At 38.6% G+C, this 21,247-nt stretch overlaps 2 protein-coding genes and 1 long non-coding RNA gene across 8 annotated transcripts in view; 2 read left to right on the top strand and 1 right to left on the bottom strand.

The window, feature by feature from the left end:
* Window positions 1–2,023, top strand: part of KLHL2 (kelch like family member 2) — a 107,532-nt gene extending 105,509 nt beyond the window's left edge. For both annotated transcript variants that reach the window (XM_047717737.1, XM_047717738.1), the window contains one exon: window positions 906–2,023. In XM_047717737.1, coding sequence (XP_047573693.1) covers window positions 906–934 — 29 coding nt within the window. In that variant the 3' untranslated portion in view covers window positions 935–2,023. The remainder of the gene's footprint in view (window positions 1–905) is intronic.
* Window positions 2,024–5,935: 3,912 nt separating this feature from the next.
* On the top strand, window positions 5,936–20,618 carry MSMO1 (methylsterol monooxygenase 1). 5 transcript variants are annotated; one of them, XM_047717742.1, is made up of 7 exons: window positions 6,036–6,083; window positions 9,661–9,772; window positions 11,569–11,854; window positions 16,122–16,270; window positions 17,329–17,455; window positions 18,623–18,777; window positions 19,484–20,618. In XM_047717742.1, exons 3-7 carry the CDS (start codon window positions 11,600–11,602, stop codon window positions 19,677–19,679), a joined length of 882 nt encoding a protein of 293 aa, XP_047573698.1. In that variant the 5' UTR covers window positions 6,036–6,083; window positions 9,661–9,772; window positions 11,569–11,599; the 3' UTR covers window positions 19,680–20,618. The 5 variants fall into 5 exon arrangements, with proteins under 5 accessions (XP_047573697.1, XP_047573700.1, XP_047573698.1 ...); XM_047717743.1 differs by lacking the exon at window positions 9,661–9,772 and adding an exon at window positions 8,830–8,884 and having other exon boundaries at window positions 6,069–6,083; XM_047717740.1 differs by lacking the exon at window positions 6,036–6,083 and adding an exon at window positions 8,830–8,884.
* LOC125093070 (uncharacterized) lies at window positions 14,663–15,076 on the bottom strand. Its single transcript, XR_007125141.1, has 2 exons — window positions 14,943–15,076; window positions 14,663–14,732 (listed from the first exon to the last, which is right to left on the bottom strand). It is a non-coding gene; the product is annotated as an uncharacterized LOC125093070 (long non-coding RNA).
* Window positions 20,619–21,247: the final 629 nt, after the last annotated feature.

Genomic DNA, 21,247 nt, shown 5'->3' with positions numbered 1-21,247 from the left:
ATGCATAGAGTGGAGTTCACTATGTGGCAAGGCTTTCATTACTCAGATAGCCAAGAAATATGACCACTACAACATCTCCCCTGGCAGGGTGCCATGTGATAGTACTATAGTGAGACTGTGGAGTAATTTTTCTTAGTTACACATAACCCTGGGTGAATTATAAAATACCATTTTTGGTCCATTCTCTTAGTAAGAGAAATAGTAATAATCTTTAATCAACATAATGTTGAGTCTTGACAGTTGTATGTTACATATTATTCTAATGGTAGATACATATGTATATTGCCTTAAATTCTAATATTTATTCTAATATTTACCCAGGAGTGGAGAGAAACCAGTTTATACTAATTAGCCATCATTGTTGTTTATGTATCATCCAAAACAACACCTAATAGAAGAACTATATATAGTAGGTTCCCAGAATAATATGGCTCAAAATTAGGTGAAATTTTTAATAGCTTTTTATTGAGATATAACTGATACAGAATAAATAGTGTATACTTAAAGTGTACAATTTTATTAATTTTGACATACGTATATACCTGTGAACCCATCAATCACAATCAAGATAATGACAATATCATCACCCCCAAAGTTTCTTGTGTCCCTTTGAGTATTAGGTGGATTTTGATATTTCCTAAGAAAAATTATTTTCTCTTAATTATAACCATAAAGAGCAAAAAAGTAGTTCTGGATTAAGTAGTCTGATGTAGTTCTGGTCCATAACTAAGTAGAGATCTTACTGTCATTTAGATTAAATGATAGTAGTATTCAAGTTGAGGAAAGAGATCTTGAAACACGCTGATTCATTCAGTCCCTATTGTTTCAATAATAAAGAATTCACTCTTTTCTCAGAGGTACAGAATGCTGCCTGTGACTTCTGTTCTCTTTCTGTCTTTGCTCAGGGGTCACAGTTATTGATAAACCATTATGAGCCAGAAGGACATTTTTGGCGTATTTACACATGAAAAGCAGGCTTCACCACGTATTTCTGAAGCGACTCAGAGTCTAGCACTTCTCCACTTGTGGCTGCTCTTTAAGTCTCAGCAGAAGATCAGATCGGCTGCCTTAATAGGCCTCAGATACTGAAGATTATTTTTGGTAGAAGTACTGCATAGGGTTTTTCTGCAATGAGCAGCAGCTGACTGAATTTTAATAAGAAACCAGGACTACAGTACTTATTCTGTGGTCTTTAGACAACAGTTGTTTTCTTACAGACTAGTTCTTACCAACCTCGAATGACTATGGATTATTTTGTGAAGGATGATAAAATAATGTGTGTTCTTGTAAAATTAAATTTTATCTTTATTCCTTCTCTTGAAAATCTGTATACACAGGAACTGAAAATCTTTGAAAAGGTATTAAAATCTGTGTAAGTATACAAACTAGCTGAGGGATAAAACTGTTTGCTTTTATAAAATATCTTTGATTACATGAGTATAATAAATTGTGTGCATATAAATGTGTCTATATGCTTTCCTTTAAATATGTTTGAAAAGATGTTTGAAACTTGATTATACTATTTATAATTGGCACAGTACTTTGAATTATGCCAGTACTACATTGTAAAACAGAGTTGTATTTTTTGATATTTAACAATGCTTAACACTTTAAAATGCCACTTCTGAGGAATGAACATGGTGTAACACACTTGAATATGTGTGATGCCAAACTTTTTTAAATAAAATATAAATTATGCTTATTTATTATTTCCTTTAGTTTAATCTTGGTCATGTTTTGGTGTGTATTTTTAATTTTTTTCTTAAAGTAACACTTTGGCATGAACATTACTGCAGGTTTTTGATGAATATAATGAATGTATGGAATTCAACTGAATTTGCATGGTCTTAAGAATTTTTTCTGTGTGTATAAATTTAGCTGCTATTAACAGAAGAGAGAACTTTCTGTGAGTAGCCATGTGTGTTGATCAAATACAGTTTTTCTGAGATCTTCAATTAATCTCACTTTAAAATGACCAAAACATGTCTTTCTTGAATATCTTTGAATAAAAGTTTGTATATTATTTGTTTCACATTGTCCTTGATTTTTATCTATTTAGTTTCATATTAAGAAAGTTTTCTGTTTTGGTTTTTTTTTTTTTTTTTTTTAATTTGCGTTTTCTAACTTCACAGATTAGCATTTTTAACTTGTTGCCAAAAGAACATAAAAGGTAAGTGAAGTCATTGAAAATTGTAGTCCAAGAAAAAGTTATCTCAGCCATCAGGGAAAAGTCTTGCAAGTATTGGTCAAATTTCAAGTTTTTATATTCCTATGTCCCTACTATGAGCACAAGATAGATGACAATGAAACAAATAGCAAAGGACCAAAAAGTAAGTCAAAGAAAAAATACCCACTCTAGAGCAACTGAGACATAAATTGTGGTTTTGATACAAATCAAAGGAATTGAAGGAATTGAGAGCTTGTCCATTGGGATGGACAGCTTAGGTTGTGGACCCCTGAGAGCGTGCAGAGGGGAGGGAAGGAGAATGAGAAAAGTGTGATGGGATGCGGTGGCTATGCCTCAGAAGAGAATTTAAAAGGTTAGCATGAACAGAAGTTGAGCCAGAACAATCGATAATCAAGAGCAAGAATTAGACCTATGATAAAATTTCCATTTAGTTTAATACAGAGTACTGAAATTTAAACATAGAACCATATTTAATACTTACTTGAACTTTTAATTATAAATGGAAACATAAGGAATTTAATCAGAAAAAGAAAGAGCCTCTGCTTACCTTATGAAAGAATGAATTTCTGCATTAGTGTGGCTCCAAGCACATCCAATGTCAACAAACATGCTGAAGATCTAATGAATTTGGAGCACAATTAGCTGTTTCCAGCGGCATCAAGGAAAATGTGTGTCATTATCTTCCTAGTCACTTCCAAACACTAATATTCCATGAAACATCTGTGAATTATCAATTAAAGATTTATCTAAAAAATAAATTAAGCTTTTCTTGAAATGCAATCTATTAAGGTAGCAAAGTCTTAGGTATTAGCATGTCAAGTATCTCTTTGTTTTTACTTCCTTTGAAGCTTTAATAGCTAGACTGTAAAGTAGTTTGCCAAGGTTTGTCAGTAGGTAGATTTGTAACTCTGTCTTCAGAGGCTTTGGATATACCCTGCTCTCCCCCACACCCCTCTGTCTTTCCAGTTTGGAATGCCCCCTTTAAAAAAGGGGGGCATATAAAAGCATTCTTGGCTTATTCTATTATTGTACGAGAAAGACCATAAGTTAAGGCAGAGAGGCATTTCAGAAATCCTGTCAAGAAAACAGCACCAGGTTCAAGTGGAGTTCAAGGCTAGATTTGGGTACCTGCATTGTGAAGCAACTCTGCTGCCTGCTTTGCTTGGATATGTGCCTTGTTGGCCAAAAGCACTGGTGGCTATGGTTAAGGTGGGTGATACATATACTGGTAGGAGACTTTGACTTCCCTTCCTTTCCCTTGTGCACTCTCGCATATGATTCCTAGTTTTTGTTATCCTCCCTTATAGCATGAAGACCTGAGTATTTATAATCTCAGCTGTTGATGGGTTGTGAAATTTCCCCTTTAATAGATATAAGGACAACATAATATTACACAGTGATGTGCTAAACAAGGCTGCCTCTTGTTTCCGCTTGGTATTGAGCAAATTGCCTCCTACTGACTTGTATGGCAGCCAGTGTCTCATTTTGGAGAGGAGTTCACATGGGAGAGTGGAATCACACTTTGAATCAAGACTCTGAGGTTCCAGCCTGGCTTCATGATTCCAAAGAAAAAAGCAGTGTGTGTACTGGAAAATCCAAGGGCATAAGAACAAGAAGGCTCTGCATTTGCATCCCCCCTCTATTAGCTGCTAGCTGTGACTTTAAATATGTTATTTAACCTCTGCCTCTTATCTTTCTGCTCTAAAATGGCAGTGTAGTGTCTGTGGCACAAGTTTATTATAGAATTTGAAAGAAATGATGTATGTGAATATGCCTGGAATACAGAGGACCCTCAATAAATTACCATTTTTGTTAACAGTCTCTGAACCTCCCATTTCTTTATTGTAGGGAAATAAGTGAGTTGAGCTGCCCTATCTGTATTTCCTTTCAGTTCTAAATGTCCAAGATTTAAAAGAGTAATTTGACCCCTCCAATACATATACCTGCTCTAATTCAGAAAATACATCTACTGTGTAGGCCTCCAAGTCTGAAATGATAACCAACATTTTCTGAGCACTTTCTGTATTCCAGGTACTATGCACGTGACCTTACATACATACTATTTACCATCATAACAAACTCTTTTACAGAGGTACTAGATAAAACTTAGCACAGAAGTTAGCACACTGCTAATGGACAAAACCTGGTAAATCTGAACCATGGTGGATATTTTTTAACAGTACTGGAGAAAGCGCAGCAGGTTTGAGCAGATGAAGAGCGGACTGCAGATGCAGTCACACCCTCAACCTCAGCCAGTAAGCGGGGGAGCTCTGGAGCTGGTGAGGGGCTGAGCCACTGTACTCCTGCATCGACCAGACTGACCAGAGCAGCCGTGGACTCCCGCTGCCCCCTGGAAAGGGGGTGTGCCAGTGGCGATAGGTGGCTCTCTCTGCCAACACTCAGTAACTGAGCCCCTGCTTCAGTCCTGAAGAAGGGGACCTGAGTGGTGCACCACAACATCCACTCCAGGACACCACTCCCCTTCTTCCGGCCTCCTAAAGATAGGGCTCTGACCACCCAAAGGGCAGATCCCATTTAATTTGATTTGACCCCACTGTAATGATACTTTACAGAGATGTCTTTGTCAGACATGGGACAGTTAGATGGGAGGGTAGAGGTCACTGAAGCTAACGAGAGGCATCCCTCAAGAGGGAACTTCCTCAGGCAGATTATACCTGAACTGATAGCTTATGGGTAGGGGATGAGATGGCTGATGATTTCAGGCAGAAAAACCAGTTTGAGCATAGCCCTGAGAGAAACAACAGCATCCCGTTTTCCTGAACCACTGAATAGCAGTACCTTCCACTAGACCAAATGGTGCCTTTGTGCGAACTTTTAGGACACACTCTTAGGTTGAAATTCGTATCTTCTTACACCGTCTGTACAGGCTACCCTTATTCCCTGTACATTAGTATTTTAGTGTTGAGAGACAGCTGAGATGAGGTCAGGGCAGTAGACTAGTTGCAAGTGTGTCAAATCCTCTGTGCCCCGCCCCCGCCCCCGGCATTCTGGAGCTCCCCGTTCCCCTGGGGGTTACAACGCCTGGGCGTTCTGGCAGCCCACGCACTACTGGCCAGGTCAAGGCCTTAACCCCCCTCAGGGGAGCAGCCATCTGCCATCTGTTAGGTCAAATCATTTTCTAAACCTTTACTAGCTTCCGATATTCTCACCTGCAAAATGGGGTAATGATAACTAACTCTCTAGATGATCGCAGGAGATATACTGCATGGGAAATTCTCCATCTTCCATATATATATGGGTTTATTAAAGGGTACTGGGGCTGGGGAAACAAGGAGAATGATCTAAATCCAAGGTACGGCTGAGAGAGGCGGAGCTATATGTAAACACAGAACAGTCAAAACCGCATTTATCCTATTCTCTTTCCAGGTTCTGGCGAAGCGACTGCTACACAAATCACATTTCAAAGTCACGGGGAGGACGGGCTGGTACCCTCTTACCCGGACAGCACTGGCGTGGCGGGAACGACGGAGGAACCCCGGTTGCCAAGGCAACTCCCTGCGGCGACCCCCACGTAGCCGCCGTCCGTTTCCACCCCCTCACGCCGTCACGCGTCCTCGCGCTTCCCCGCCTCCAGGAGCGCTGCGGCGCTGGCTACTGGCTAGACGTCTCGGTCTCACTATCCTCACTCCATCCGCGGAGCCAATGGCTGGGATCGCCAGGGGTTCGTTCACGCGAGTCAGACGATGCCTCCAATACCGAGGGCCAATCACAGTGCTGAGAAGGCGGGTTGGGAGCCCTCACAAGCCAATAATGGCAAAAGAAGCCGGCCTCGCGCTCTGGGTTCCACCCCCGACGCGGAGAGGCAGGTTCCGAGGCTGCATCACCTGGTGGAGTCCCGGTAGCGGCGTCCGGCAGTTCCCGCGCGGTCGTTCAGGTGAGGGGGCTGGAAGAGAGGCTGGTAGGTCAGAAGGAGGGAGAGGCTGTCTCTGGCCAGCTGCTCCGTGGTGGGAGCGGGGTCCGGCGTGCGTGGGTGCTCGGGGCGTCAGTGCCGGATATGAGGACGGCGGCCAGAGGGAGCGGATGAAAGCGGTGCGAAGTCTTAAATGATGGAATCGGGGTTGGGCCCTGTTTCTTGCCCTTTAAGAGCTTTATAGTCCTCGAAGACGGGAAATATTAGGAGATAGTTAACAGCGTGGGGGTGAAAGAGTGATGAGAAAGTTTTACAAACACGGAAGCACTAGCGGGGGATAAGCTCTGTTGTGTTCGTGCAGTGGCGGGGTGGAGTGGTTGGGAAGGGCATCTGAGACGGAGGTTACTGAAGGATGAATAGGAGTTGGATAGGGTGGCATCACCGGCTAGGGAATGCTGTGTCCGTTACACGTGAAATATAAGAATATGTTGAGGTGGAAGATACGATAGATGAAGGGTGGGGAAAGGCCTGGCAGGACCTGATTTGCTTCGCTGAGGGCCTTGGTCTTTGTCTTTAAGGGAGGCACTCCCTTGAATTTTGTACGAAGAAGGGGGTTAACTCATCTGTGTAGATAATATCCTGGCATTGTATCGTTTCGGGAGGGCAACTTCGAGATTGGGCAACTCCAGCAAATGAGGGAATTTTGCAGTCTGGGCTCAGCGAAGGTAAAGCGCCAAAGGACAGACACAGGCTGACCGCCCTCAGACAGCTAAACTTCGGGGTTTCCTCAGAGAATCCACGGAGAACTAACTTTTTCTGAGGATAAAGTAGGTTTTCCATCAAGTTGCACAGGATGAGAAAAGGAAAAGAAAATTCACTATTTCCCCCTCCCCTCTCCTCTTTAATTCCTAGTTTTTGCTTTTGTTCACTTGGCAAACGTGTATCCACTTTACTTTCTTGTGTTGGGAGAGTGAACTCCTGAATGTTAATTAAACCAAGTATCTCTAAATTGGGAGCGATTTTGAAGGCTTGTCTTCAAAGGCAGCAGAGACAGGAGAGACTTAGAACATTCTTTCGGTAATGACTAAATAGGTGATGGTGCAATTCACCAAATTAGAGGTTAAAGAAGGTAGAGTATTTGGGCAGGGATGCAGGGGGCAGTTGTTGAACTTTTGGACATGTTGAGTTTGATGGGCTTCTGAACCGTCTCTTTGGAGATGGCCAGTCGAGTTTTAGATAATCAGAACTTGGAGTTTAGGAGAGAGGGCTAGGAATAGAAAGGTTGTGCATGTCAGTGTATTTTTAAAACAGGAAATAGTTGCCATCACTCTAGGTACTCTGAAATAGGTGGAAAGGGGTAAGGAAAACATTTTTGGGGTAACTCACCTCCATTCCCAAGTCTTCTTTCTCAAAAAGCGGTAGCATAAACATACTAAATCAGAAAGCGCTGTCTTCTTTCTCATCTCCTGGTTGAGTATTTGGATCTGATGTGCCCTCTCCTCAAAACATTCCCTGTACCTCCCACCCCACCCTACCTAACTCTGTTTTAATCAGGTCACCTCCCCCTTATGCTCCAGGTCTCTTGTTTTAAGAACTCTTTCCTGGTCCTCTGTGTTCTAGCACTCTGTATTTCCAACCCGTTATTGTCCTTATCACTTAATTTTATGATAGTCTGGTTTTTGCTTTGTATTCCTCATTAGAGTTTATATTTTGATATCAGGGGTGAGGACAGCAGCTAGCATAGTAGCTGACATAGTAGCATAAATTAAATCAGAGTGAATACATGTGAATTCCAAGAACCAAGGAAGGAGAGTATTTTAAGGAGAGAAGTATCAGATCTTCAGCTTGGTCAAATAAAATAAACTGCAAAGAATGTATGTTGGATTTGGCAGCTAGAAGATCCTTAGTGATTGTATTAGTAAGAGTAAATTCAGTGCAGTGAAGAGAATGGAAAGCTGATTGTAATAGCTGGAGAGTCAATGGGAAATGTGAAAATGAAGACATTATGTATAGAATAATCTTTAAGGAGCTTTGGGAAAGCTGTAGGAAGTACTCCCTTCTTACTATAATATTTCTTGTGTGCTTTGTTATTTCTGATTACAGTAGAGCATAAGGGATGAGTGCATAGGCTCCCCCAGTTAGTATTTTTGTAACTTGGGTTATAAAAGTTGTTTATTCTTTCTAAACCTGAGTTTTTCAATTATAGAAGAGATAATAAAATTACCTACTTCATGAAGGTGTGGTAGGGATTAAAGTCTTTAATATATTGAGAGAGCATACAGAACTCTTAAAACACAGTTCCTGGGGGCACCTGGGTGGCTCAGTGGGTTAAGCCTCTGCCTTCGGCTCAGGTCATGATCTCAGGGTCCTGGGATCAAGCCCCGCATTGGGATCTCTGCTCTGCGGGGAGCCTGCTTCCCCCTCTCTCTCTGCCTGCCTCTCTGCCTACTTCTGATCTCTGTCGAATAAATAAATAAAATCTTTAAAAAAAAAAACAAAACAAAACACAGTTCCTAGCATGTAAGAAGTGCTCAAAATTGTTAGCTTCTTGTAGCTATTATGTGTTGGGTCCTTTGTTAAGGACTTCACGTGTGTTAGGTCTTGGACCCATTAGAACTATTGTTTTTCTTTTTTCAGCTTCATGAAGGTGTAATTGACAGGTAAAATTGTAAGATATTTAAATGTATATTGTAGTGATTTAATATATATATATACACTATGAAAAGATCCCCACGATCTAGTTACTATTGTTACTGTGTACATTTTGCAGATGATAAAACTAAGGCTCAGAGAGGTTATGTAACTTGCTCAAGGACACACAGCAAGTAAGTGTTGTTGGTTCATTGCCACATTTGGCAACAACCTCATGAAAAATGAGAATTGGAATGACTTTTACCTTGCAAGTTAGAAGACTGAAGATATCTTGGTGTGAGCGGGAACTATATTGCAAGTAGTTGAGGGGGTTGTGTGGGTAAGAGCAAAGCAGGGGGAAGGCTTTTTGTTGATTTCTCCCTAGAGAAAGAAGTTGGTTCAAAGAATAGGAAGAGGGACAGTGGCTTGGGGAAGAGGGAATACAGGTTAGGAAAACTTTTCACTAGAAATGAAGACTTGAGTATATTTTTAAACTTGAGAGGATGGACTTAGTGAAGAGGGGAGAAATGAAAGATGAGAAAGGATAAGTGACAGACAAGTTCCCAGGTAAAATAAGAACATAAGACTAGTCCCTCTCAGAGAGGGTGAGTGAGAAAAGAGAAATTTTGAGGTTGGGATGGCCCAGGATGTATCTGTAGCCTCCATAGTACAAGTCATTTGAGAGTGAGTAGGACAAAATTCTAAGTGAATTCTGAGATCTGAGGAAGCTAGCTAATCTTCCCAGTGTCCTCCATGAGGAAGGGATCCAAGGTCAATATGGGAACAATAAGCATCTGCCTTTAGCTCAGGTCATGATCCCAGGGTTCTCAGATCTAGTCCCACACTGGGCTTCCTTCTCAGTCGGGGTTCTGCTTCTCCCTCTCCCTCTGCCCCTGCTTGCTCTCTCGTGCTCTCTCTCTCTAATAAATAAATAAAATCTTTTTAAAGAATAAAATATTTTTGGTTTTAGTCTATCATAATTCATAAATTGGGAACAACAGTGAACATTTTTAGGAAAGTGACATTCTTGTAAACTTGAAAGTATCAGCATCTTTAGTTCAGCATCCTTGGCTATGGAGTATGTAAGTATAATTGTAAGAAGGTATAAAATGGAAAGTAAAATTTTTGTCCTCTCCTCCATAATGGAACCCCCCACCCACTGAGTGTGCACATAATGCAAATGCATGTATCTGTTACTTCTTGATCTCTTTTCCTTAAAGTCATCACTCTCAATTGTTCCCATTGTTCCTCAGATATTCTTCCATACATTTCCTGTGTGTGGGTATGTGTCCATCCATCCATCTGTCCATAAGCATGAACGTGCACAGTATAGAACCTTTTCACAAACACTAGGTGGGAGAGCTCTTGTTATGTGCATTATTCCGCAACTTGCTGTTTCACTTAACATTGTATCTTGGGGCATCTTTCTATGTAGAACATAAAGATTTTTCCTGTTCTTTGAAATGGCTGCATAATTGTCTCTGGAAGGACTTAGGGTTTATTTAACTCCTTTCTTATTAATGGACTTATTTCTGTAGTTTTCCTTTTTTCTTTGTTTTTGCTGCTATAAGCAATGCTTCTTTGTGAGTGAGAAAATTGCTGGGTCAAAAGGTATATTTATTTTGGAATTATGACAAGTACTGTGAATTTTTCTTCAAAGGCCTACTGATCTCTCCATCAACAATGTATAATGGTGCCTATTTCCTCAAATTGTTACCCTTGCCAGTACTGTCTCCTGAACACTGAAACTTTTGAAGACTTTTGTTTTAGGGTGTATTCAATCTGAGCTGCTTATTTGTTTAGTGAACATTTGTATTTACTTTTCCGTGAACCCCTTAGGAATGGCCTTTGTCATTTTTCTAATGGGTTTTTAGTCTTTTCCTAAAGCACACTTTGCAGCCGTTTATCATAAGTTTTGGAAATATTTTTTCTGGTTTGCCATTTGATCTTTGACTTTATTTATAATTGTCTTTATAACAAGCATATTTAATTTTATGTAGTCTTATTTGGCACACTTTTTCTTTATAGGTTTTTTGGGTTTTTTGGTGTGCTTTTTGTTTTTTTGGTTTTAAGTGACACTTGAACTCCATCATTGCAGATTGAAGGTACAAGTTTTTCCATGGAGACCACATTGAAAAGTCTCTTTAAAGATAGTTTGAAGTTCTTTCTCTACTGTTGTTCTTTTAGATCTTGCTCTTGAAAGTTAACATGTGGCTTTTAATTTTTATTTTTAAAAGATTTTATTTATTTATTTATTTGAGAGAGAGAGAGAGAGAGCGCGCGCGCGCGAGCGAGAGCACGCCCAGGCGCACGAGGAGGGGCGGTAGCATGGAGGGAGGGGCAGGGAGGGGGAAAGAATCTCAAGTGGATTCTGCCCTGGGGGGCAGAGGGCAGGCTAGATCTCATGACCGTGAGATCATGACCTGAGCGGAAACTAAGAGTTGGATAATTAACTGGCTGAGCCACCCAGGTGCCCCAACACGTGGCTGGCTGGCTTATTTATTTATTTAAATTAAACTAATTTAACATATAATGTATTGTTTGTTTCAGAGATACAGGTCTGTGATTCATCAGTTTTATATAATACCCAGTGTTCATTGCAACACATACTGTCCCCAATATCTATCACCCAGTTTCCCCATTCCCTTACCCTCTCCCCTCCAGCAAACCTCGGTTTGTTTCCTAAGATTAAGAAGAGTCTCATAAATCAGTGTCTGCAAATGGTCATGGTGATAATATCCATTATACCTTTGTTGTTTTTAAAATTATCAGAAGATTAATTGTTTAAATTATTTTCTGGGAATTTCATTGTTTGGCTTACTTGGTTTGCTTGCTTGCTTATTTATTTATTTATTTATTTTTTTATTTGCCTTTATAGAATTCTAAGGCTTTCTGCAGAGATTTGAAAAATGGCAACAAATGAAAGTGTCAGCATCTTTAGTTCAGCATCCTTGGCTGTGGAGTATGTAGATTCACTTTTACCTGAGAACCCTCTACAAGAACCATTTAAAAATGCATGGAATTATATGTTGGATAATTATACAAAGTTCCAGATTGCAACATGGGGATCTTTGATAGTTCATGAGGTCCTTTATTTCTTGTTCTGTTTACCTGGATTTTTGTTTCAATTTATACCTTACATGAAAAAGTACAAAATTCAAAAGGTGAGTGTGATGTACTTGCAATGAAATGTTATCATTCATGTCGAATATTTTAAAAGTAAATGTAACTTTGTTTTGAGAGAACCTAGATCAGGGTTGTCTAATAGAAATAGAAGGAACATATGTAATTTTACATTTTCTGATAGAATACATAAAAAGGTATAAAGAAATAGGGAAATTAATTTTAATATTTTATTTAATACAATAAATTGAAACATTTCAACAAGTAATCAGAATTTAAAAGTACTTAGTAGGTTATTTTCTGTTCATATTCTCACAAAAAAAGTCTTTGGAATTGGGTGTCTTATGTTAATTTTAGCCCATCAAAGTTTAGCCATATTTAAAGTGTTCACTAGCCACATTTTTCTAGTTCCTGTCACATTGGACAGTGCTAGATTATTATTGATAATGTTTCAAGAATAATTTTTTAAAGTGTGCTTTTAGTATAAAAAGTATTTATCTAATTTGGGTTTATGATCTTTAAACTAGCTGGAAAGAGACATTATGGGCATGTGTAGATACTTTGCAATTCTCTCCATCTCCTAATGTCTCAGCCATTAGTGTATGTTTAATACCATAAGATCTTGATCAGGGCTATTAAAAGTTTTGTTTTTTTCCTTAAATATATAATGGTGGTTCTGCAGGATTCATGTCATCATGCTCCTAGAGTCTAGATATTTGCTTTAGTGCACTAAATTCCTTGAGATTCCCACCATGCATGACAAAATGTTGAGATAGACACAGTGCCTCTTCTCCATTGTAGTCACGGAGGAAATAGTGAGCTCTAGCCCTGTGAAGACTAGAGCTTGTCGGGGTGTCCGGAACAGAGTCCAATCTCGCTTATCAGAGATGAGTTATCAGCACTTGGCAAACCCGTGGTAGTGTCTAATACTCGCTGTTTACTTTCTAAAAAGTTATGCCAAACTAAAACTCAGGGGCACATGGTCTTGGTAGAAAATGGACATCTTGAGAGCATTGACCTGTGGAGAATGATTTATACTCACCAAGTACACACCAGGTGGCAGTCATTGTGCACATTTTCCCCCATCAGTCTCCTAGCCCCGTTGCCTCTCCCAGTGAGTCTCACTGTAAGTGCTCACTCAAGTGCTGATGCTGGTCCTTTCTGGGGGTAGTCCATGGGGTCAGGCCAGTAGACTCTAAGCCAAAGGAAAAGGGGGAGGAAATAAAAAGGGACATGCCCAAAGAGGGGTATCCTGTATATTAAGGAGAGACGTTCCAAAAGCTTTTTATAACAAGGCCTGCTTTGAAAGGCAGAATTCAGTTTGGATGTGTAAGTTCTCATGCATGTTTGGGGTGATTCTGGAGACCGTGTGTCACCACGTAATTGTTTATAGGGCTGATACATGATGTGTCTGGCCAGGTCAGAGCATTCTTGTGGTCCTCCTCCTCCCCTCTGCCCTTGACTCACTAGTCAGAGGTGGGAACTTTTCCAGAAAGGCCTTTTTCAGCTAAGGTTTTATGCATGACTTCAAAATAAACTGTTGCAAAATACAATACAAGTAGTTGTCTAGTTGGTTACAGGTAGTTATTTATAAACAAATTAAAAGGCTGGGTAGTGTGGCTTCACATTGCCTTGTCCTTCTTTCAGTTTCACAACCATTAAAAATCCCTGCTTTGGGGGCGCCTGGGTGGCTCAGCGGGTTAAGCCGCTGCCTTTGGCTCAGGTCATGGTCTCAGGGTCCTGGGATCGAGCCCCGCATCGGGCTCTCTGCTCGGCGGAGAACCTGCTTCCTCCTCTCTCTCTGCCTGCCTCTTTGCCTGCTTGTGATCTCTCTCTGTCAAATAAATAAATTAAAAAAAAAAAAAAAAAATCCCTGCTTTGGATCTTCTTAGTACAAAAATGAATTGTGATAGTAAAGCAGTATAGGTTTTCACAAAACAAGGGGTTTAAAGACAAGCAACAAAATTAGTAAAATTAATTACAAGTTTATTTATTTCAAAGGAAGATCCCCTGAAGCACTGAGGATACAGGAAGAGGTTGCTGGTGGTGATGAGCATAGCAGCTTTTAAACGGAATAGACTACCAGACAGTTAATGCACTTTAGAAAGTCTGATGTCTTACTAGTTCTCTAGGAATGTTCTTCCAGGGGGTATATACTAAAACTATTCCTTTTTTTTTTTTTTTTAAGATTTTATTTATTTATTTTGAGAGAGAGTACATAGGGGCTGGGGGCAGAAGCAGAGGGAGAAGCAGGCTCACTGCTGAGCAGGCAGCCTGATTCGGGACTTGATCCCAGGACCCTAAAATCAGGGCCTGAGCAGAAGGCTGCCGCTTAACCGACTGAGCCACTCAGGTGCACCTGAAACCATTCTTTCTGGAGTCAGTTTTCCTAGTAGTATTCCTTCATATTAACTTGTAGTTATATATAAAGTAAAATATGGTAAACCCAGGTATTTGTATTTTATTGTTCACTATTTTTTAAACTAATTTGTCCACACTGTGATTTTTTTAGTCATAATTGATAAATTTTTGTGTTAATTGCTATAGCTAAATGAGTATCAGATTCAAGCTAGGATATTAAAAGCCTGTTAAACATGATCCTTAGGGAGAAATTGCCCAAGCTGGATTTATATTTTGCCTCAGTCACAGACTGGAGGTTTGGAGTAGTGAGGTTGGATAATCTCAGAGATAGCCAATGACAAATTATCTTGTCTAATCCCTTCATTTTATTGTTAAGGAAACTGAATTGTGGGCATTACAGAGCCAGCTAACTAGTTGGTGAAGGCCCTGAGATTGGAGACTGGCTGTCTAGATGGGTTATCAATTGGATGCTTTTCCTTTTTTTTTTCCCTATTATGGAAGAGAACTCAGAATTTTAAGAACAACAACAAGGAGAATTTTAAGTCCAGAACTGGAGACCTAGCTTTTTTTTTTTTTTTTTTTTAAGATTTTATTTATTTATTTGACAGAGATCACAAGTAGACGGAGAGGCAGGCAGAGAGAGAGAGGGAAGCAGGCTTCTTGCTGAGCAGAGAGCCCGATGCAGACTCGATCCCAGGACCCTGAGACCATGACCTGAGCCGAAGGCAGCGGCTTAACCCACTGAGCCACCCAGGCGCCCCTGGAGACCTAGCTTTTAGTTAGTCCTGGTTCTAATCACTGCCTGTGTGATCCTGGGCTACTAGGTAGTTGACCTCTTTGGGCTTCTGCTAATGAGCAGTAGTTTCCATACTTGGGATATTATGGTTTAGTTAAAAAAGTATCATTGGCAGAAGTCTAAATGTTTAAGTAAGGACATTGAAAACAAAGCAATAACTATTATTTATTATCACCATCTTTTTGTAAAACCAAAAGTACTTTTTCTTATCTAACTGCAGCCATTTGAAAATTTATTTATTTATTTATTTGAGAGAGAGAGAGTATGCACTTGCACAAGACGGGGAGGGGCTGAGAGCGAGGGAGAAGCAGATTCCCTGCTGAGCAGGGAGCCAGTCTCAGGAGGATCATGACCTGAGCCTAAGGCAGATGCTTAACCAACTGAGCCACTCAGGCACCCCTAACTGCAGCCCTTTAATTTGAATAAATTTAGTTTTTTTATATGGCTTGCTAAGCCAGTTGATATCCTGATGAGGTTTTTGAAATATTTATTTTATTGATCTTACTTTTCTCATTCTGGCTTTCATCTCTGAACACTTATCTGTGGGCAGTAGGTCTCCATTCTTTGGGAACCACTGGACCCATTTCCGAAGTTCTTCCAGCCCAGAGTTTATAATTCTGTCATCAGATGTGAACAAAAATATGCTAATTTCTGGGAAAGAACACTGCTGAATGGCTGACAGCACGGATTTCCCTTTGTAATAAAAGCTTCAGTACCGCCTGCAGGACTGTTGGCACACTTGGGAGAACCCACCTGTGCTCTGAGCATCACGCATTTGTGCTCTGAAATTCCTGGGTGACCGAAGGGAATGATGTGGGACGCAAAGACTGGACAGTTACTCTGTAGTGTTTCTTTGGTTCATTTGAGATCGTTACACCTGGGTTTGTCTATTAACAGTTTTTTTTACCTATTTAAACTAGTGATCACAGTTGTCAAGGATTTAGAAGGGGAGGAGGCTGTGATTCCTAGGTCTCAGTTACTGTCACACAGTCACTGTAATACAGAATTCACATCGTAAGATTAATTAAATAATGTAGAATTAAGGTTATCTGGAAACATTACAGAAACAATTAAAAATTCGTTCTAAGTTTAAAGTCAAGCTACTGATAGCTGAGGCTAATGCTAAATATTGTGATTTTTTTTCTCCATAGGATAAACCAGAAACATGGGAAAACCAGTGGAAATGTTTTAAAGTACTTCTCTTTAATCACTTTTTTATCCAGCTTCCTTTGATCTGTGGAACTTACTATTTTACAGAGTATTTTAATATACCTTATGATTGGGAAAGAATGCCAAGATGGTATGTATATAAAGATTTGATTTTGATACTCAGTCATGCTTTATCATCCAATTAAAATAATTCTTCATGTTTCTTTCTTCATTTATTTGTTCTAAACTTTAGAAGTAATTAAAACATAGAAATGTAAGCCATAGTAGAAACTTAAAACATTCCCATTTTTCTGTCTTTTTGTGTTTTAATGTAATATTTTATTGGAAAGTTATTTATTTAGATATTTTTGGAAAGTGATTTCTTACATCAGATAAGTTTTGTTAGCATCCTTTATATGATTTTATACAGATATACCCACTTATACCAAGAAAAACTATATTACATTTTAAGTCTGAAGTGAATAAAAAGAAAAGAGAGAGTAATTGTGAGGTTTATAAAAGTTGTGTATATATAGGAACAAATATATATTACCTGAGCACTAGTAGTTGTGTTCAAATGATGTTTGTATTCAACTGTCTGCTCTTGACATAACCTGAATAGAGATATACCAATTATATAGATGTATACTTTTTCATTGTAACATATATTATATAAAAGAGTTTTTGTGTATGTGTTTATTTGTATATAAATATATTTTGCCCATTGCACTTACATCCCTCTCTTTGGTGGAATGAAGTGATGATTTTATATTGATAATCTCAGTTCAAGTCCCTCATCAATATTACTCTTTTCCTAGAAGTTTCAGATTTTGTTTCTTAACTTTGATTTTATACATGTGAAATTATTTTCCAGTTTTTTGTTTTTTAAGTAGGCTCCACACCCAGCATTCAGCTTGAATTCATGGTCCTTAAGTCAAGAGTTGCATATTCTATCTCCTAAGCCAACCAGACGCCCCTGTGCCTTTGAATTTTTAAAAATGAACTAGAATTGGAATAGTGGTCTGCTTCAGGTGCTATTATAGAGCCACTTTGTACATAGCAGTTATGGGAGTTTGCTGGTCTGTGTATCCAGGTCGGTCAAGCTGGTTAGTGGGTTCATGTAATTCCTCAAACAGTGATCCCAAGTAAAAGCTTAGATCACTTAAGTAGAAGTTATTTTATGCTCATTACAGTATTTTCATCCTAAAGGTACCTGCTTTTGGCAAAATGCTTTGGCTGTGCGGTGATTGAGGATACCTGGCACTATTTCCTGCATAGGCTCTTACACCACAAAAGAATATATAAATATATTCATAAAATTCATCATGAGTTTCAGGTATGTTAGAATTATTTTTAATACATTTTTTTCAATTGGAGGCAAAATGCTTTTTTAAAATCATCTCAGGTTTTAAAAAAAATTGTCAGTGATGGTTTTATTTCTTTCTCTTTGGCATGAACATGTTAAGAACATCACACATACACACACACACACGGCCAGTTCTATAAATGTTCAAGAAAAGTGTTAACATGAAATAGTTCAGTCTCTCATTTGGGCCAGACCACTCTCCTGTTCTGGTTGGTATGTGGCAGATGAATAGAGACCATAGTGATGTTAAGGTTATTTAAATTGGACCCCAAAACAATGAATGGGTCATCTTTAAATTTCTAAAACTGTTACCGACTTGTTTAATGAGCACCTTTCCACCTCATTCTGATGCCCACAAAAACCTATTTTATCAGAACTGCTTTGATGTACCTTTATCAGACTGATTATGTCATATATTCCACATTGGCCCTGATTACGTGGAATGCTAAATCAAGTATCCCTTTCTTGGCAAAACAAATTCAGAAGCATAAACCAAAATTGGAATTTAAGTCAATTGTTTAATACCTTTATCTTAAACCATCAGAGTCAGTTACTAAGATTCTATTAAGGACATCCCTCGATATTTTGATGTTTGGTAGGAACAAAAAGGTGTTTTTATTGAGAATTACTGTTACTTGTTTATATATGTATGGCTAGATATATTGCCATTACTTAAAGAAACAATCTAATTTGATAAAACTGTATGCATAAATTAGAATATATGTATTTGTCGTGGTTCTCTGACAAATCAATAGGATATACATTTATTTTAAGGAACTGGCTCATGTGATTGTGGGGATTGGCAGATCTGAAATGCATTGGACAGATCACAGACTGGAAATTCAAGCAGGGTTTCCATATTGTGGTCGTGAGAATTCTTTCTTCCTCGTGAGACCTCAGTCTTTGCTTTTAAGGCCTTCAACTGTTTGGATAAAGCCCACTTGCATTATGGAGGATAATCCCCCTTACTCAGAGGCTAACAATTTAAATGTTAGTCATATCTATAATATACGTTCATAACAATGTCCAGGCTGGTGTTTGACCAACCAAACAGTTGGGCACTGTATAGCCTAGCTAAGCCGACACATAAAATTAACAGTCACAATATATTAAGGAATTCGTACGTATTTATTTTAGGCTCCATTTGGAATGGAAGCTGAATATGCACATCCCTTGGAAACTCTGATTCTTGGAACTGGATTTTTCATTGGAATCATGCTTTTATGTGATCACGTCATTCTCCTTTGGGCATGGGTGACTATTCGTTTGATAGAAACTATTGACGTCCATAGGTGGGTTATGGTTTCTATTCAGATGTAAGGTATCAAAATATAAAATGCCATTGTTTTCATGGTCATAAGATCATCTTTATTTCTAAGCAGACTAATAGGACAGATTAAATTGTAAAGGATATCTCCTTCCTTCATTCTTTCCTTCCACTGTTGTCTCCTCCCTCCTGCCTCTCAGCTTCCTGAGGAAGGGAGGGGGCTGGTGCTTCCGAGCTCTACAGTTGTGGCTATCAGATTCTAGATTTGTTTTTGGAAATAAAGGAGGATACTCTAAAAGAGTTGCTACATAGTGATTCTCAGGTTTAACCTTCTTAGTGCTTGATACTCATTTAACTTTGCCTAAAGGACATGTACTCTCCCGGGCATAAGAACCTGTGGTGAGGAAGCTCCTCTAAAACAGAAAAGAAAAATAATTCTTGAAAATCTGTGTCTAAAGATTTATTTTTATAACCCCTCATTTCATCCCGTTGTATAATAATTAAGTTCCATATATCTTTGAAGGTTTTTATCTTAATTTCTGAAAATGGTTTCTAGAATATGTACCATTTTTCTGTGCATTTTTGTCTTGTGTCAACCTGTTAGAAACAAAGTGACTTAGGTAAAATGGAATGTTATTTGAATTAGTTAACAGGTATGTTACTATCAATGAAAATGTCAGTTATTTGAAGTGTATTTATTTCCTTAAAAATCTTGATCATTTTTATTTCAGTGGTTATGACATTCCTCTCAACCCTTTAAATCTGATCCCTTTCTATGCTGGTTCTCGGCATCATGATTTCCACCATATGAACTTCATCGGAAACTACGCTTCAACGTTTACATGGTGGGATAGAATTTTCGGAACAGACTCTCAATTTGTTGCTTACAATGAAAAGATGAAGAAGATTGAGAAAAAGACTGAATAAGTATCTCATCTAAACCTTCCTGAAGGTACACACTTTTCCTGAATTGAAGCAAGTAGCTAACATTGCTTCTGCAGAGCAGAAATAAACATATGTCTTGGCTGCTAAGTGATAGAGAGAACATTAACAACCTTTAATTATCTTCCTGGTGGGAACTTTTTCTACTTTACATAAAAGCTCTGTGGTATGTGTAGAAATAAATAAATATGTATTTAAGTACGATTTTTCATGAGGAAGTGGTAAAGGCCATGTTGCTAACCTTACAGAAAGGTTTTAAGTAATAGAAGAAGTATTAATCTATGTCTTTCCCCAGTAGTATCATAGGCCTGAAGTTGAAATTGGTCTTTAAAATCTTCTAAATATATAGTGGCCATTTCAGAAACTCTCTTAGTAGGGTGTTGGCCTCGTATTGAACTTTAAACATTTTTTGGAATTGCCTAAGCATCAAAGTATCATGGGTTGAACCATATCAATTGACAGCGTGAGTGAGGCTGCCGAAGCAGGAAGAGCCAGCATGGAGAACTTTACTCTTGTCCTGAGCCAACTGGTTTGGGGTGCTTCTCTTTCTTTGAGAAGTCCTTTGGGATTGCACTGTACTACTGGTGTCTATAAATTAAGGCATTTCTGAATTACAAGTGGAATATTTTAGTCTAAAGGTTTTTGGGTTACTTGAAATTTTTAAAAAATTGAGCTTTATTTCTGCTATTTTCCCTTTCATTTTTGTATATCAAGTTTTCATTATACTTAAAACTGTATCTTGAAACATGAACTGACTTGCTGTATTTGCACTTTGAACTATTGAAATAAATGTGATTTTTTTGTCTGATTATCTGGGTTCCAATTTTGAACATCAGTTGTTTTATTTTATTCTTATAAAGAAAAGTACAGAAATCATTATATTATTGTTTTGCAATAAAAGGAATAATTCTACTTTTTTAAAAAGTGCTTCATTTGCTGAACTTTTTGGGCAGTTTCGACATGTATTTATCAGGCTATGTTAGTGGGGAATTCCATTGACCTAGTATTAAGACAACTCTTTTCTTTTTTAGAAGATGTATGCTGTCTGTACAGAGGGAAGAATAGAGTGAAACTTTTTAAAGCTTATTTAAAGCTTTAAATGGTATCTAGATTCTAACTCAAAGAGTTGGTAATTCTAACTTTGTATATCATAGTACCAAATTTTTATTTACAATATGGAGTCGTTTCCTGGTAAGTGTCTTTTCTTTCTTTTGAAGACACATGGTGAAGAAGATTCAAATAAGGATTCAGAAAGTTAAACTGAGAATATTCTGCTAGACCATGTTTTCTAACTCGAACCTAGTCCATATGACCCTTTCCATTTCCCTTTCTGTCCCTTCCCCTACTCTCATGGGTGTGGGTTTAGCTCTTCATTCTCAAACTGATTTGGGGGCTATGCTTAAAATCTTGTGGTTCAATTATAAGATAATCTATAGAAGCTTTAATCTTTACCTTTTGTTCTTTAATATTCATGGAATGCACAGACACCTGCATTAGTTAAAGGTGACTCAGTACTTGGGGAGAGGGTGACCTCTTTCGTTGGAAATGGTACT

The sequence above is a fragment of the Lutra lutra genome, chromosome 2 (genome assembly GCF_902655055.1).
Source record: "Lutra lutra chromosome 2, mLutLut1.2, whole genome shotgun sequence".
Lineage (NCBI taxonomy): Eukaryota > Metazoa > Chordata > Mammalia > Carnivora > Mustelidae > Lutra > Lutra lutra.
The sequence above is the reverse complement of the archived record's forward strand: the minus strand, read 5'-3'. Positions and strand labels throughout refer to the sequence as shown.